This window comes from Pelobates fuscus, chromosome 6, assembly GCF_036172605.1.
Source record: "Pelobates fuscus isolate aPelFus1 chromosome 6, aPelFus1.pri, whole genome shotgun sequence".
Classification (NCBI taxonomy): Eukaryota; Metazoa; Chordata; class Amphibia; order Anura; family Pelobatidae; genus Pelobates; species Pelobates fuscus.
This window is the reverse complement of record NC_086322.1, coordinates 61,882,842-61,900,161: the sequence shown is the minus strand read 5'-3', so window position 1 is coordinate 61,900,161 and position 17,320 is coordinate 61,882,842. Positions and strand designations below refer to the sequence as shown.

General features: G+C 39.6%; 1 protein-coding gene across 2 annotated transcripts in view; it reads left to right on the top strand.

Annotated features, from left to right (window-relative positions):
- The window catches only part of SLC2A9 (solute carrier family 2 member 9), a 248,021-nt gene extending 235,891 nt beyond the window's left edge, over positions 1 to 12,130 (top strand). For both annotated transcript variants that reach the window (XM_063457783.1, XM_063457784.1), the window contains one exon: positions 11,136 to 12,130. In XM_063457783.1, the coding sequence (XP_063313853.1) occupies positions 11,136 to 11,399 (264 nt within the window). In that variant the 3' untranslated portion in view covers positions 11,400 to 12,130. The remainder of the gene's footprint in view (positions 1 to 11,135) is intronic.
- Positions 12,131 to 17,320: the final 5,190 nt, after the last annotated feature.

Below are 17,320 nucleotides of genomic sequence, written 5' to 3'. Positions count from 1 at the left end.
ATATTACTTTAACATAAATCCAACGATATTTAACAGAAGAACCTTTTGAAGTAAGTGGCTTACGATGTCTTAAGTTGCTAGTTTTAACCGGGTGGGAATTGTGTCACCTGTCCTTATTGTATGGCCCTGTTTGCGGATATGAAAGGTTTGTTACCCAAGTTCCTTCCTGGCGTTATAGCAACGAGAGAGAATAAGTATAGAGAACAAAGAAGGTGGGGGGGGAGAGATTGTGAGTGTAGGTGGAGGGATAATAGTATACGTCATGTCAATAGGGCGCGGTTTACCCGGGTACCGCCGGTTATACCCAGCCCCATTGAGACCCCACAGTTAACTCTTTATGAGATTATGTATATAAGAATCCCATTGCGGATTAAGGTGTTATGTAGCAAATAGATCAAAGTTTATAGGAGTAAAAAGGAGAATATTAAAGCTGGTGCAGTAACAAACGCAGTTAATGCTGGCCTTACACTTTAGGTGCTGCTCATAAATCTGCTACTTAAAGTGAACCTGTCTTTTTTTTTTTCTTTTGGTTTTCTTTCTTAATGATTATACTAGCCTTTATTTATTATCTTTTCTTACTTGTCGATACCTGGGTGCAGCCATTTTCTTCTCCTCTGTTTCCCTTCTGTGTGATTGATTTTACTGATTTTACTTAGCTTTAAGCTCTGCCCACTGTCATGTTTCGTCAACCTGACTAATATACATGAAGAAAAGTAGTCACTGCTTTTGTTTGCCTATGTAATGCAATCTAGATCTGTCAGGAAACAAGTAAAAAGTGGTTCAAACAGAGCAAGCTATATAGAAACAAATTAGATAAAGTTTATTTTTGGTGACAACACCACTTTAACAATGAGCTATTTTTATGTCTTAACTCTCCTTTTACTTAGGAAAGAGATACTAAGAGAATGAGTGATGATGCTCTTTTTTCAGATATATTTTTGACTTTCTGTTTTAACTGAAAGTGAGTGATGTTAGGAGGCATTAAGTATAGATGAAAGCCATAACTCTGATTCAGCTCATCGAGCCTAATAAAACTTGCTATCCTTGACTTCCACAGAAATAGAAAACATAAAAACCTCACTAGTCCTATTATAAGTACTACAGATCAATTCCATTTACCCAGAGTAAGTTGCAGGAGATATTAAATAAAAAAATGTGAGTTTACTGGTATGTTTAACCCCTTAAGGACACATGACATGTGTCATGATTCCCTTTTATTCCAGAAGTTTGGTCCTTAAGGGGTTAAATAAAGGGGATGTGGATGTGCCAAAGAGCATCTTGCTTATGGTGCCATGGCCTGCAAAAAATATTATTTTAAGTAGATAAATCTTTTAAAAGTTAAGTATTAGTTTATTTCGCATTTTGATTTCTATAGTAATTTTTTTTTTTTTTTTGGTGCGTGTTTAACATGAATAGCTCTATAAAGGTGTTCACTATTAAAATACCATTATATACCATTCTTGAAATCTATTAATATTTGTGTTTTTTTTTTAAAATGCCATTCTGATATTTGATTTTACTGACCAGTAATGTCGGCTTCCTCTTTGTTTCACACTTTATGTTACATTTTTTTTTTTTTTTTTTCAAGAATCCCAGTTTTATTTTATTAACCCACATATGTCAGTGTTTGCCCTACGGAAAAGCTTTTAAACAGCTGCTACAATTTTGTTAAATATTTGGACACAGCTGTCAAAGTTCTGCATGATCTGTGTCCTTTCTTTACACTACTAAATAACTAAGGATCCTTTGCAAAATTCAGAATTCAGGTTGACTGCCTCCCTTGGTAAATGCATCAGCTCCTTCGGCTTCCAGTATCATTTCTATGCAGATGACACGCAAATCTATCTGTCCTCACCTGATCTCTCACCGCCCCTCTTGGCTTGTGTCTCTGACTGCCTCTCTGTTATTTCCAACTAGATTGCTCCTCACTTCCTTAAACTTAACCTATCCAAAACATAACTGTTCTTTCCTCCCTCAAGTGTTGCTACTCCCGTGCCCGTCTCCCTCCAAGTCAATGGCGCTACCATCAGCTCTACATCAGGCTCACAGCAGAGTTCTCTTTGAATCCAACCTCTCCTTTTCTTCTCATGTCCAGTCGATTGCCAAATCCTGCTGCTTCCATCTCAAAAGCATAACGCGTATCTGCCCCTATTTAATGCCAGATGAGGCTAAGGTGCTTGTCCATGCCTCTGTTTTCTCTCACCTTGACTAGTGCAATTTGCTTCTCAGTGGTCTTACATGTTACCAATTTGCCGGTTTATAATAAATGCGGCTTCATGTCCTCCCGCACCTCCTATGCCTCCACCTTCTGTCAGTCCAGCTTCACATTATATATAGGGCTCAACTTAAAATGTTGGTATTTATTTACAAATCTCTACACAATGCTGCTCCAAAAAACGAACAATAAACCTCAATGGGTCAGTGTAAACACCTTCCCACTATTGGTAAGAGTGTAGCGCTAAATAGGTGTATATTCACAGTGCTCAAGAATACAAATGTACACTTACCACTCAGGGTAGTACCAAAAAGTAGACATATAAAGGAAAAAAAACAGAAAACATACATAGGGTAATAACGTAAAAGCTTGTATTGAAGTGGATTTAAATGTATGCAGATAAACTTACATTTATTAGAGCCTTTTATGTGGGTATAGGCTCTAAACACTTAAGTATCCGTGCCTTTAAGGTAGACAGCGAGACCGTGTTGATTCTGCTTGTTTTTTTCTCCCTCCTTTCAATCAAGGTGAAGACTCCAAGAGAAAAGAGAAACAAAACAGACTTCTGGGTGCAGATTGTTTAACTCTTAGCATGCAGTGCAATATCTCAATGCTGCTCCAACCTAACTATCCTCCCTAAGTATGTCCCGTCTAGGCCCCAACGCTCTGCCAAAGACCTATCGACTTCTATTGTCTCTCGGATTCTATCGACTTCTCCAGGGCTGCACCGTTCCTGTGGAACTCCCTTCCCTTATCCATTAGACTTTCACCCACTCTCCAGTCCTTCAAAAAATCATTGAAAACTCACTTCTTCAGGAAATCATATCCATTAAACTGTTAACAGTTTTGCCTCCCCGCACACTGATTCCTCTTCTGCAACTGTGTGTCCATCTTGCCTGGTTTCAAAGATGTTTCTGCTAGACCACCCATTGTACAGCACTGCAGAATCTGTCGGTGCCTTATAAATAATAACAATAATAGTTTTAGAATTTCGGTTTGTCCAAAATAAGGAAATTATCCATTTGAAATAAAACGATATTCATAAAAAGAAATTGGAACTGAAACTAAATGTTGATGCCATTATTCCAATAGATACCAAATAAGGTTGCTTTTTAGCAGATAGCTTCCTAAATTGGCATCCTTGAAAATAGTAATCTCACATAAGGGTACCAAATTTGGGAGCTGTGTAGCAGACATCTCCCTACACTAATTTGGTGTCCTTATGTGGGATTTGCCATATTTAAGGGTACCAAATTAAGGAGCTGTTTAGTAACGAGCTCACTAATTCGGTATCTTTAAAAATGGTAATCCCACATAAGGGCGCCAAATTTGGGAGATATGTACTAACCGGTTGAAAGACCAAATTTAAGAAAAACCCTTTTTAGTTTTGCTGTTTCAGTTGCTTAGAAGATACGTCCCTTATTTGTTACTATTGTTTATGGAAATCCCACATAAGTAAACTAAATCAGTGTGCTATCCATTAAACAGTAAAATTAAGCAAAATTAAGTAAAAGTCTTTTTTTCTTAATTTTGCTGTTTCTGTTGTGTCACGCACTGTGAGAATAATTACATACCAGCATTGCAGGAGTGTTAACCTTAGTCTAAGTCTCTGGCAGGAAAAGAAACAAACACCCACAAAGACATCCACTCATTTTACTTGCATAGATAATATTGTGCTAAATTGTGTTTGTGGATTTAATCTTCCAATGCTTTCTATTTTATAAATTGCCTTGGTGGTAGCAGCTTTTTGATATCAGAGCTATGTGTGTGTATGGCGTTAAGCAATATTTTCTATCTTTATTTCCTGTTTAGTGCAGACAAACAGTGTCTTTTAACTAAGTCACCCCCAAAACCGAGTGATGGGCACGCTTGGAGTAGTGTGTCTCTGTGACCAGATAGGTCTCTAATTTGCTATCCTTAATTATAGCAATCCTATGTAAGGATACAAAATTACAGAGCTTGGCCTCTCATTTAGATTTCATATAGTACATTTCAATTAAAACCTTAAACTAATGCTCAGTTTAGGAAAAAAAAACCTTGCAAAAGGATAGCAGAGCAAACACAGATACCTGTCATTGACTGCAGGATGTGATGTGAGCATCGTTCAAAAATTAATCTCAGCGAATTCAAAACTCTATATAAGCCCTGAGTTTGGGGAACCAGGCATAGAAGTTACAACAAACATCCAACGATTGTTAGAGGGATGTAAGTAAAGGTTTTCTTGTCAGCTTCAAACAACGAAGTGCTGTCAGATTTGATGTTATAGGGTCTGCCCACCAGTTGCGTGTGTATCTGGATAGGAAACACACTATTGTACACTATAATTGGAAAGTCAAGTTACAATATAATGATATACAAAACACACAATATCTACAGTAGGAAAAGGAAACAAAATAATCATAGGGTAATATTGTGTAAACACCATAAATAAAAACGGTGTATATTGCACTCACAAACACAAATTGATTGAAGGCACATCAAATGGTGTTGAAACCTTCAGCACGGATGGACAGACATAAGGGAACAAAAATAAAGAGATAATAGTGCAAAATGTCTGATTCCAGAAGAGCTGCGCTTTAATCTAAGAAACACTTACGGGATCACTGTTGGCAGCAGGCACATCAAATCAAATGGATACGCTTTCACCCAGTTGTAGTGTGGGTCTCTCCTGTTGATCAAAACTCTTCAATCAGTTTAGCATATACATCTTTATTTAAGTACATAAAAACATCAAATAAATAAAAATAAATAATATTGAAAAAAGTTCCCTTTAAATGTCTAAACCCTACGCGTTTCATCTGGTATGGGTCTGGACTTCCTCAGGGGCAAAAAGTTAGTCACACTCCTGTCACTGGAGCCATCCACTCTTTATATGGCACTGAACCAGGGTTTTAAACACTGTCAGCCACTCCGGTGGTTGCCGTCAGCCAATCCACTGGGAGCCATCGCATCTGTACTTCATTTCCTCATAATGTGCGCTCCAAGCCTCAATATCCTATATGCGACGTCCATCACGTCTTGCATTCTCCAAGCTGTCTCTCCCCGGCTTGCGTTCCATTGAGAGATGCGTTCCACTGGCGGTAACATGTTCTAGCATCCCTTCTACATCCTGTCCGTTTTCATTAAAAGTTCCATATGTCGGGAGGGTTTTGATAGTCCTTTTATAGACCCTTGCTCACGGTGCCTAGAGAGATATCAGATATGCCTCACTGATGATGCCTAACAAGGCTGAAACGATCATCTGGGGTTGCTGTGTCTCTCGTGCAGAGGGAACTTGCTGGCATTTTGGATCTAGATGGCCCATATGGGTGGGACCAGTCTGATATGTTTCAGAGATGTTCTCTCTGTAATGGCACAAGATGAGCTAAAACCAGCTTGGGATCTGAGCAGGGACCCACCGAAGGCAGGCTATTTCAGCTGCTGCCCATTCTCAGTATTCTCTTGCGCCCCGTTTTTTGCTCTCTAAAAGTCCAAATATGCTCAAATAAAAACATAAAAATAACAACAGTTACATCAGAATGAATCACACTATATTTCAATGCCGTTAAAAATTATGTTAATAATATATATAAAATAAACATTGCCAATATAAACAATTTAAAAAGAAGAAGCAATTTCAGAAAATATCTATATATAAGATCAAGGAGTTTAGCAGAATATCAGTTCTTTGGAACTTTCCCACGCTTGTAAAATGACACAGAGCACTGTGATTGGATGGCTTGAAATCCATCCAATCACAGTGCTCTGTGTCATTTTACAAGCGTGGGAAAGTTCTTTGGAATTTTCCCACGCTTGTAAAATGACACAGAGCACTGTGATTGGATGGCTTGAAATCCATCCAATCACAGTGCTCTGTGTCATTTTACAAGCGTGGGAAAGTTCTTTGGAATTTTCCCACGCTTGTAAAATGACACAGAGCACTGTGATTGGATGGATTTCAAGCCATCCAATCACAGTGCTCTGTGTCATTTTACAAGCGTGGGAAAATTCCAAAGAACTAAAGAGACAAAGAAGTAAAATGACAAAGAGCACTCTGATTGGCTTAAACCCACCAATCAGAGTGTTCTTAGGCTAATTGCAGGGCGGGGCAAGGCTTTATAAGCTTTTATTTTATTTTTAGTTCGACGGCTATGATGGTTTTTTATTTGGCCTTTTTTGGGGCTGAAAAATGAAGATTTTAGAAAAAAGAAGACGTCGAATGGTAAGTTTAATTTTACTTTACAGGTTAGCAATTTTATTCCCCCCTCACTATTTTTTAGGGTGAGGGGGGGTAGGTAGGGGCATTTTTTATTTGGGTGGGGGGTGGGTGACTAGGGGCTTGGGCACCCCTAGTCACCTTGATGGGGGGGGGGGATTTACTTAGTGCCCCCACCCGCCAGCCAGGGGTGGGGGCCGGGGGGGAGGACAGTAGGTCCCCCCCCTACTACTATTATGGCCCCCACCCGCCGCCCAGGGGTGGGGGCCGGGGGGGGGAGGACAGTAGGTCCCCCCCCCTCTTATTACCATTATGGCCCCCACCCGCCGGCCAGGGGTGGGGGCCGGGGAGGAGGACAGTAGGTCCCCCCCCCTACTACTATTATGGCCCCCACCCGCCGCCCAGGGGTGGGGGCCGGGGGGGGAGGACAGTAGGTCCCCCCCCCTTTATTACCATTATGGCCCCCACCCGCCGCCCAGGGGTGGGGGCCGGGGGGGGGACAGTAGGTCCCCCCCTACTACTATTATGGCCCCCACCCGCCGCCCAGGGGTGGGGGCCGGGGGGGAGGACAGTAGGTCCCCCCCCTCATTATCTTTATGGCCCCCACCCACCGCTCAGGGGTGGGGGCCGGGGGGGGGGGACAATAGGTCTCCCTCCCTTATTTTACTTTACGGCCCCCACCCGTCATTTAGGGGTGGGGGGCAATATTTTTTTTTTTTCTACAGTGAGCAGCCACAGGCTGCTCACTGCTTACTAGACATGCCCCTACTCGCGGTATAGCGAGTAGGGGCATATTATTTACTAATACCAAGTCATTTTTACTTGGTGTTAGTAAATTTGGCTGAAAGACCAATTTAGGTCTTTCAGCCTTTTAGTAGATAGCTCCCTGATACCGTGGGAATTAGGGAGTTATCTACTAAGCGGCTGCAAGATGCAGCCACAGCAATGAATAGGATCGGAGTTTCATTCATTTGAATGAAATTCCGATCCGAACAAAGTACCGAATTGCATCCTAACACCAATGGAGAAACAGTGCTCATTCTGTTAGGATGCAATTCGGCAGTTTTGCCGGCGTTCTGTCTAAGTGACAGGACGTTCGGCAATACTGACAGGAAGCATTGTGGGAACAGGGAGGAAAGCTAGGGATCATGGGAAAATTGCTCTGACCAGCGGAAATGAAGCACACTTTGCTCCTCCGCTGGTCAGAGCTGGTCAAGCGGAGGAATCCTCCATAAGACAAAGAGTCCCTACTTTGTCTTATAATTTTAAAGAAAACTAAAGAAGAATGGAAGAAATGAATAACAGATCCCGAGAGAGGGGGAGAAGAGGAAGAGATTGAGGAAAGGTAAGTTCGGCATGACAGTGCCGCTTTAAGTAGAAAATATTTCTAAAATTCACCTTAACACATATAGTTGTAATAATACAAAATAATAATAAAAAATGAAAGAAATTAGAGAAAACAAACTAGATCGAAATCAACATTCAGACCCCTGGGTTGCATAGTTCTTTTTCCAAGCTTTTTTCCATGCTTTAACATGAGGTCCCCTCCTCTTTCAACCAGTGTTCACCGTACAATATAATTATGTTTTACGCACGCACAAATAATGTTTTATTGAGTGTATGACAGCATTTGCAAATTAACATTCAGACATTTGATTAGTTGCTTAATCCACTTGGGTCTTTGCTGTCATCTGTTTCTTTGTTGAAATACTTATGTGCTGGAAGGGGGTAGCTTTGTTCATATCCCTAAATTAAATATGCTCTTTATCTATTTATTCACAACATGGAATTCTCTTTGATTATAGGTTATTCTAAGATATATGAGGCATAACAGTATAAATATTGTAGTCTTTTTTTTTTATAAATTAATATCAAGCCTGTGATGCATCATTATAAAATTGCGATTAGATTTCTATCTCAATTCCAAATCATCAACATCTTAATTGAATTTGTAGGGCCATTGCCAGCATATTTTAGACCTACAATTGTTATCTTTTAGTTCAGTTTACTGGAAATATTCAACTTTGTTTCTTAAAAACTTCCGCCCTGTCAAAATCTTAATTATAAATACTCAAGGTATGCATTTACTAAAACTAAAAATAGCATTTGGTTTTATACATTTTTTTTAAAAATATATACATTTATTCACTAAAGTCTGAATGGCCCTGTACCATCGACACACATGTTCGTTCAAAACTGCAAAATATGGAGATTGTTCAAGCTATTTAACAATATCTGGATTTTGCAATTCAGGCTCCAAGTGTGCCTAATTAGTTCTGGAATTTAGTCAGATCAGACTGCTGAAATACAGACCTGAATGTTTCAAATAATCTGAGCTATTTGCCTGCTGACAGCACTAGCAGTAAGCAGGTAAAAAGTTAAAAACCCTCAATGTTGCAAGGGTTAACCATATGGAAACTGGCCAGTGCTTGCCAGGCAGTCACTAGATTAAAGTTTTAATAAAAAGCTGACTGGGGGTCAATATGATCCCCATATTACTTTAAGGGAGATTTCTAACCTACCTTATGCCCCCACCTGCCATGCTAAACATTTAAAAAATATGCTGCCCAGTCGTTAGAAAGAAACCCCTGTAAAATAGCAGTGGGGACATTTAAATTACTTTAAATAAAAAAATAAAAATCTGGTTGACACTCCCTTGCACCCACCCATGGCTAACACGTTGGGGCTATGAAATAATAAAATGTGGGAAGTTCTATTGCCCCCTTGTCCCCACCCATGGTTAGCATTCAGGGTCTACTTATTAAATGGGGGAGACCATACGGTACAAAATACGGACTGCTTCCTCCTGCAGCTTAATTGTGCGACTATACATATATAAACATTGATGTAGTTGCTTGCAACAAACTGGATTCTGCTGGATATAGTGAATACGTGTTTAATTGTAGCTTCTTGCTTCTGCAATTACAGCAAATGATGAATTGAATCTACAGAGTGTGGGGGAAAGAAAGCATCTGCCATTTATATTTTATCCGCAGAGATGCCGGGGGACAGAGTAAATAGCAGAGATATTTGTATTATTTTTTAAGGAATGCAAAGTATAGAGCTGGACCAAAGAGGAAGTCAAGTAGTAGTATGGGCTACATTAATTTTGCCTACCGATGGTCACCTAACTGTAATTTTGGTGGGTTCCTACACTCTTCTCACTCTTCCTGCTGGGATGAGTTGCATTACCCTTTTAGCTCTATGTAACTTAAAGCTCCAAACATATGACATAATGCCCTGTAACACTGACTCACTACTATTCAAAACATCAACAGATGGATCTATGTGCCCACCGGGTAGCGCGGCTCAAACATTCCACTTGTCCATGCGACCAGAGCAGGGAATATATTACTTACCATTAGGGCTGGCAAACAGCTCCCTATACTGGTTCGCGCTGGCCGATATCAGTTAAGTAGTTTCTTCCTTGTAACATCTTAGATGCTGCCCACTTGAAGGGTCTGTCGTTTATGTATTCAAAAAACGTGACGTCACGCCCACACATAAAGTGTGTTAGCCTTTATAAAGTTAATTTGTTCATTGCTCTATCATGGTGTCTGCATTGATACAAGTTAGTGCTTATAGTTAGTCTCTCTTGATATATTTTGATATTGACCTCGGCTTGCGTGTAATTCCGGAATCCTGATCCAGCTTGTTATTCTGTTTATCCATATTTCTATATTCTTGACCTTGGCTATTCCTGACTTTCTCTTTATCTTTATTAACGTTAAGTCTAGCTACTCTAAGGCTCGGTTAAACGTCTATCTAGTACCTCTGTTTGTGAGATTTACCATTCCTGTAAGTTGGGGTATGACCCCGGAACACTATGCAACTGGAAACACAGATCTCCAAGCTGTCTCCTATTAGACAAAGAGGAAACGGGTGGACGGACTTATGGAATTTAACCTTATTCCCAAACTGGTCCGGCATATCCCATTTTGTTATATCACAGCCCAAATCATCCAACATATTCACTATATTGATTTCTTATTCACCTTTTGTTGCAGCAACAACAAATAAAAGTAGCAGAAATGCAAGCAATAACTAAATGATAAAATTAATGATAACACAACTGGTAACTTTTAGAATCTGAAAACAGTTATTATTTGTTATTATGCTCACATCGTGATTGCTAACAGAGTACACTTTAAGCCTGTGGCAGTAAATATTTATGTCCTTTCATAACCTTCTGGTAACATTCACGACCCTATGCTGAAGAAGACATTTATTTGGTATTTTTGTTTTGCAGAGAAAGTTTGTAATCTCCTTTAGGCGCTGTCATATTAATTATTGTCCTAAAATACTATGCAAATACTATCTTTGTTTATTCGAACAATTGACTTTTATATCAAGATTGAACTAGGTTTTTTTTTTGTAACTAATAGAAACAATTATTACTAGTCTGATGAAGTGCAATACAAATAAAATAGTTTGTTGACGATCACAGATGTATAACCATCCCTCACAAATTATATAAATGTATTAAAAAAAATAAAAGAAATGCATTTAAATGGATAAGAACTGTATAATGGCCTTTCTTCAGCTGTCCAACACATTTATATAAATATGTATATATTTTATTTTTATTTCAGCACTGTTTATAGTGCAGCACTTTTATGGTGTAATATAAAAGTGGGGGGGGGGAGGGGAGTTGTTGTTGTTTGTTTGTTTTGTATTGAAAGTGAATTTTCTTTGATTAATTAATATTTTCTGTGTATTTTATAGGAACGTTTGAATACCTACTGTTTCCTTGTTTTCGCTGGGATTTGCCTCCTGGGAGCAGTCTACCTCTATTTTGTTTTGCCAGAAACAAAAAATAAGACATTCGTGGAAATCGACCAGTCATTTGCTAAACTCAATAAAGTTTCTTCATCAATTAAAGAGCCTGAAATCGGCACAACTGAGAATAATCACAACACATCTGTAATAACAAACAGCATTCTAAATAAAACAGAAAGTAAAAATGAGAGCAATACAACTACTGTATAGAACTGTAGGAAACGTTTTCTATATCATATATATTTTCACATGCCTGGCTGTTTTTTTGACTGGCAATTGTTAGTTTGAAACATATCACCTCATGATTGTGACATCACAATACAAGGAAATAACAAAGGGGATTGTTGTGTACACGTGTTCTGAAAAGTGGTGCGAAGATGTAAAAGGGGAGATGTAACCAATGGAATGTGCCTTCTGGTTCCACTCATTTCTATAATAATTGCCCCATTTTTAGGAATACAATGCTTTTTTATACATAACCCACCCCCTGTGTTTTTGATGTACTAAATAGCAGCCTTGACATATTTATCAGCAGTATACCATGGTTTACATTCACATATGTTGTTATTATTATGTATATTGCAGGTTGTGATGGACGGAATAATCAATGGTTCTGCTGTTGAATATATTTTTTATATTGTCTAAATTATCAGGAGTTGCTTCTTGTGTTGTAATATTTTTGTTCTTTTCTTAGTTTGTATCTTTGTCAAAGTATCAGATAAGCCAAATGTAAATCTTGGCGTTTTGTGGAGTCTTGTGACTAGAAGGGACACTCTCAAAGGCATGTGAAATATAAATCGAGCCATATACCTGAAAATGTATTGCATTTGACTTTGTTAGGTTCAAAAATATCAACAGGGTCGGGAAACCCTCACGCTGCCACAGACTTATGCACTAACACATTTCTGCTTTCCTTGTCTCTGTGAAATCAGCTGCTGGGAATACTCTGATGGATTATCAATCAGCATTTAAAGGTTTAATGCGTTGTACATCGTATATATAAAATGGCATTAGTCTACTGCGCATGTGTACATGAAAACAAGCAAAAATTACTTGAGAAAGTTTTATCTAGAATACCATTGTTAAAACAAAAGTAACATTTCATGAGAAAAAAAGAACAGCTGTTGAAACTGCTGACACAAACATGAGTGAAGAATTTAGCTTTTAACCACTGCAGACGAGAAAGGACCTAACTAGGGTGAAGGTTTCAACCCTTTATTTACTTTTATCTATGACAATTCCCCTCTTCTGGTGCCACAGGTGAGAATTGAAGATTATGCTAGCGTCAGTGTACTGATAATCTTAATTTTAATAATGACAGGAGGCGAGTATTTTGCATATCTCTCTTTACTAAACTCCACAGCAGTAAAGAAAGTAAATGTTTAACTAATCAAAAATGCAATAGGGAGTAAGGTGTTCCCAGAAATTAGGCTCCTCCTCCTCTTTCAGAAGAGACATCATAACAAAGAAAGTGCAATATCGTAATATAGAGAAAAGTTCATCAAACGACATCTGGAAGGCACAACGGTGAACAACCAGTAGTGTGATGATAAAACTGCAATCAACACCAACAGATGAGTGTGTAAGAAGAGACGGTCCTCATGGGTGGTAGTCGTAACTCTGATGGACACTCCTTAGATGACTGCTAGAGGTGCCTCCTGTGCCAGTACTGCCTAGTGTGCAGCACCGCCATTCAGTGTCTCCACCCTCTGCATGCAGACACTGAACTTTCCTCATAGAGATGCATTGAATCAGTTTATCTTCATGAGGAGATGCTGATTGGCCAGGGCTATGTTTGACTTGTGCTTGCTCTGCCCCTGATCTGCCTAGTTGACAGTCTCAGCCAATCGTATGGGGAAGCATTGTAATTTGCGCAGACCACCACTTCTGATGATGTCAACAGACAGAGTTAGTTCAGAGGCAGACAGGGACAAAGAGTTTACTATATTTAGGGAGGCAAGATAGGGTCAGGGGGAGGCTAAATTGTGGTTTTAACATAATAAGGTCAGAAATACATGATTGTGTTCCTGACCCTCTAGTGTTCCTTTAAGCAAGAGTATGTGAAGAGTAGTTAGGGTTGCCACCTTTCTTGGAAAAAAATACCAGCCTTATACATTTGAATAATTAATTAGTTATGCGTGACATCACATGATGTAAATCACAAGGAGTGACATAAGAGAAAATTCTGTAAAATCACCAACAAACTACTCACAGTTTGATTCTGCTGTATAGATGGATTGCTCCCAGTGTCTCCCTGTCTCCCAGTGTCTCAGTCTCGCAAGTCACCCAGTCTCTTAGTGTCCCTATGTATCACAGTGTCAGTGTCCTCATGTCGCCCAGTCCCCTAGTCTCCCAGTGTCTCAGTGTTCCCATTTCTCCCAGTGTCCCTATGTCTCACTGTGTCCCCATGTCACCCGGGGACACCGAGACACTTGGGGACACTGGGAGACATGGGGCACTGGGACACTTGGGGACACTGGGAGACATGGAGACACTGAGTCACTTGGGACACTGGGAGACATGGTTGCACAGACACTGGGAGACTAGGGGACACTGAGACACTAGGGACACTGAGACATGGGGACACAGACACTGGGAGACTAGGGGACACCGGGAGACATGGGAACACTGTGTCCCTAGTGTCTCCATGTCCCAATGTCTCAGTGTCTTCCAATGTCCCTATGTCTCACAGTGTCCCCATGTGTCTCAGGGTCCCCATTTCTCTCAGTGTCCCCGTGTTTTCCAGTGTCCCCAGGTGTCTCAGTGTCCCCAGGTCTCCCAGTATCCCCTAGTGTCTGTGTCCCCATGTGTTCCCTAGTTTCTCAGTGGCCCCTAGTGTCTCAGTATCCCCATGTCTCCCTGCTGCCTTTCCCCCCATCCCTCACTTACCTGAGCTGTAGAGCTCCTGTCTGGACTCTCTGTGCTGTGTAGCTGCTCCCCCACGGATCAGTGAGTAGTAGAGAAAGGCAGGGAGGGATATGCTGTAAGGAAAGGTTAAAGGATCTTAACATGTATAGCTTGGAGGAAAGACGAGACAGGGGGGATATGATAGAAACATTTAAATACATAAAGGGAATCAACACAGTAAAGGAGGAGACTATATTTAAAAGAAGAAAAACTACCACAACAAGAGGACATAGTCTTAAATTAGAGGGACAAAGGTTTAAAAATAATATCAGGAAGTATTACTTTACTGAGAGGGTAGTGGATGCATGGAATAGCCTTCCAGCTGAAGTGGTAGAGGTTAAAACAGTAAAGGAGTTTAAGCATGCGTGGGATAGGCATAAGGCTATCCTAACTATAAGATAAGGCCAGGGACTAATGAAAGTATTTAGAAAACTGGGCAGACTAGATGGGCCGAATGGTTCTTATCTGCCGTCACATTCTATGTTTCTATGTTTCTACTTCCTATCCCTCTCTCTCTCCACACACAGTGACCCCTACTGGCCGGTGCTGGTATTGCAGAGTAATTTCCGTTTATACTGTGAAAAATACCTGCATTTGTACTGCCTGTATAACTGCAATACTGGCATTGGCCAGGCAGCCTCAAATACCAGCTGTGCCAGTAAAATACCAGTCAGGTGGCAAACCTAAGAGTAGTGTGTAAAAAATTTTTTAAAAAAAATGTAAAAATGTTTTTTTTTTTTTTTTAAATGGACCTATTCCATGGTCCTGGGCCTGGAGCTGCAGCTCCATCAGCCCCTATGTTAATCCGACCCTGGGTGCTGGGATGGGGAGAAGAGGTCTCCATCTTGTGTTGCCATCACATGGTACAGAACACTCACAGTACTGTGTAAGCAGAGGAAATCCCTCTGCTGCTAATTTTGGAGCAAGGGTTTGGGTAGGCATAGGATTAGAGTAAGGTTTAGGAATGTGGTTGTTTTAGGGCTGGTTAGGGTACGGGTTAGAGTTAGCTAGTGTTAGGGTTAGCATGAGTTATGTTTAGAATGGGTTACTTAGATGTAGAAATGGCATCAAAGTTTGATGCTGGTCGGTTTGGTGTAACTTCATCTATTATCATGTTTGGGAAGTAAACAAAGAGATATGTCAAAATTAGGACATGTCTGTTATTTGAACCTAAATATTCTCTAGATACCTGACAAAGATATATACATAGCACAAATATGCAATTAGGTTTTAGTTGGGCAATTGTTGGGCAAGTTGGGTGATTGTTGAGCAAGTTGGGCAATTGCCTTAGTACTTAAAGGTACATTATAGGGCTAGGAATACATACACGTATTCCCAACTATGTATGGTTCTAGTCGGTCTTGGACCCCTTAATTGCAATAAAAAATAGAGAAAAAAGTAATTTAATCACTTGGTGCTTCCTCCTGCGATGTCATCCGGCAGGAGTTAGTTCATTGCCTTATTGTCCAATCGATGCTTGAGTCCAGTGATTCCTTACGAGCAGCCATTGATAATGTTCTATTTCCTCATTGCCATTGAATATCACAGGACCTAGTCAAACCTAGTCATTGCAGTAGGAAGACAGCCACTAGAGGTGTGTTAAACCCTGAAATAAAAACATTGCCGTTTTTCATTGCAGGATTAAAAATGACAGGGAAACTGCACACAGACCACTTAATTAGTGTCCATTCAACGGGTTAAAAAAAAATGAGATCTGTAAACACCAACTTCTCATTTTATGTTGTCATTAATTTAGGAGGTTAGTTAAAAAATACTTAGTTAATATTCCCATAATAATGCATTGTATCAATTAGCATCTAGACAACCACAAATAGAAAACCTGTGGCTGACTCGCATCCTTCACTCTGTTAAGAAAAAAAAGAATCCTTTCCTGTCCTACTAAACACGGAATTCTTTATTATAATAAAATGTAAGTACTACCCTCTACAGCCCCTGACTGTTCCATATTCTCCTTTAAACCTGTTTCCTGAATATAGGATTTGATGCTCCAGTCTGTCAGTTTGTCTATTCAGTGTCCAATGTTCTAACGTTCTTTCTTTCTATCTTGTAGAGTTACCACTGCCCCTATGATTTTCATGTGTGTGATGTGTCTCCTTTGAGGGTCTTCTGTACTTCTTACCTCGGATATATTTCCTTTTGTAATCATGTTTTTAATATGTTCTTGAAGTTCTTCTGAGATTCATTCCGCCTGTAATCATTATTCCCATTAGTTCTAAATTTCCATTGCTTTCTATTTCTAGTTATTCTACTGCTTTTTATCCAATTTCCTCCAGCAGATATTACCTTAAACTGTCTTATTGCTATGACTACAAATGACCTTTCTGCATACCTAGCGTGCTGCTCTAGCTGGTACAATGTCTAAATCATTAGGAAGAGAGAGTCCAACACTCTAGTTGTGTGTGGCACAGTGTATACCAATAGAGTATGTGCCAACCTTTTTCCGGAGGACCTATGATCTCATAGTAATGCTGGACATTTCTTTCTCTATGCTCAGTATTAGTAAAATTAAATGGAGCAATTATCCCTACCTGGCTTCATACATTTGTAAAAAACTCTTCACTTGCCCTAGGGACAATAGCATCCTCCAAATTGACTGTAAAAGCATTTACATTTAGTCTTCATGTTTTGAGACGTTCTGCTCCATTGTGGGAACAATAGGTAAAATTATTAAAATTATTAACTGACAAAATACCCCACGATTTCTGAAAAATCTAATTTTGTTCTATTGACATTGGGTGGGTTTACCTAAAACATCCAGTATGAATCTGAGCTACATTCAATTAAAATCTTGTCCGATCCATTTTGTTGCCTGTAGTATGCAATCTATTACTTGACTAAAAAGCGAAAATGAGTCATTGGACATCTGGTTTATTCCCAGCACTTATTATTCTATTTGTGATTTAAACATGTCACAATCAGAGGACAATTTGGAAATACCGTTCATTTCATTACTCTGATCCTTCCCTTTTATTCTATTTTTATACTGCGTTTCTAGTTCCCTTTGTACAATGGATATAGCAACCCCAGACAATCATTTAGGCTTTTATCGGGTCTTGTCAGTGAGGTGTTCCTGATCTAGGCACAGCGAACAAGGCGTCCGCTTTTGTCTTACGTTACCTTAGTCATATGCATGGATAATAAATCCAGAAATACTCACACATTTCTGGAAAGATATTTTAGATGGTGGAAATGACATTCAAATG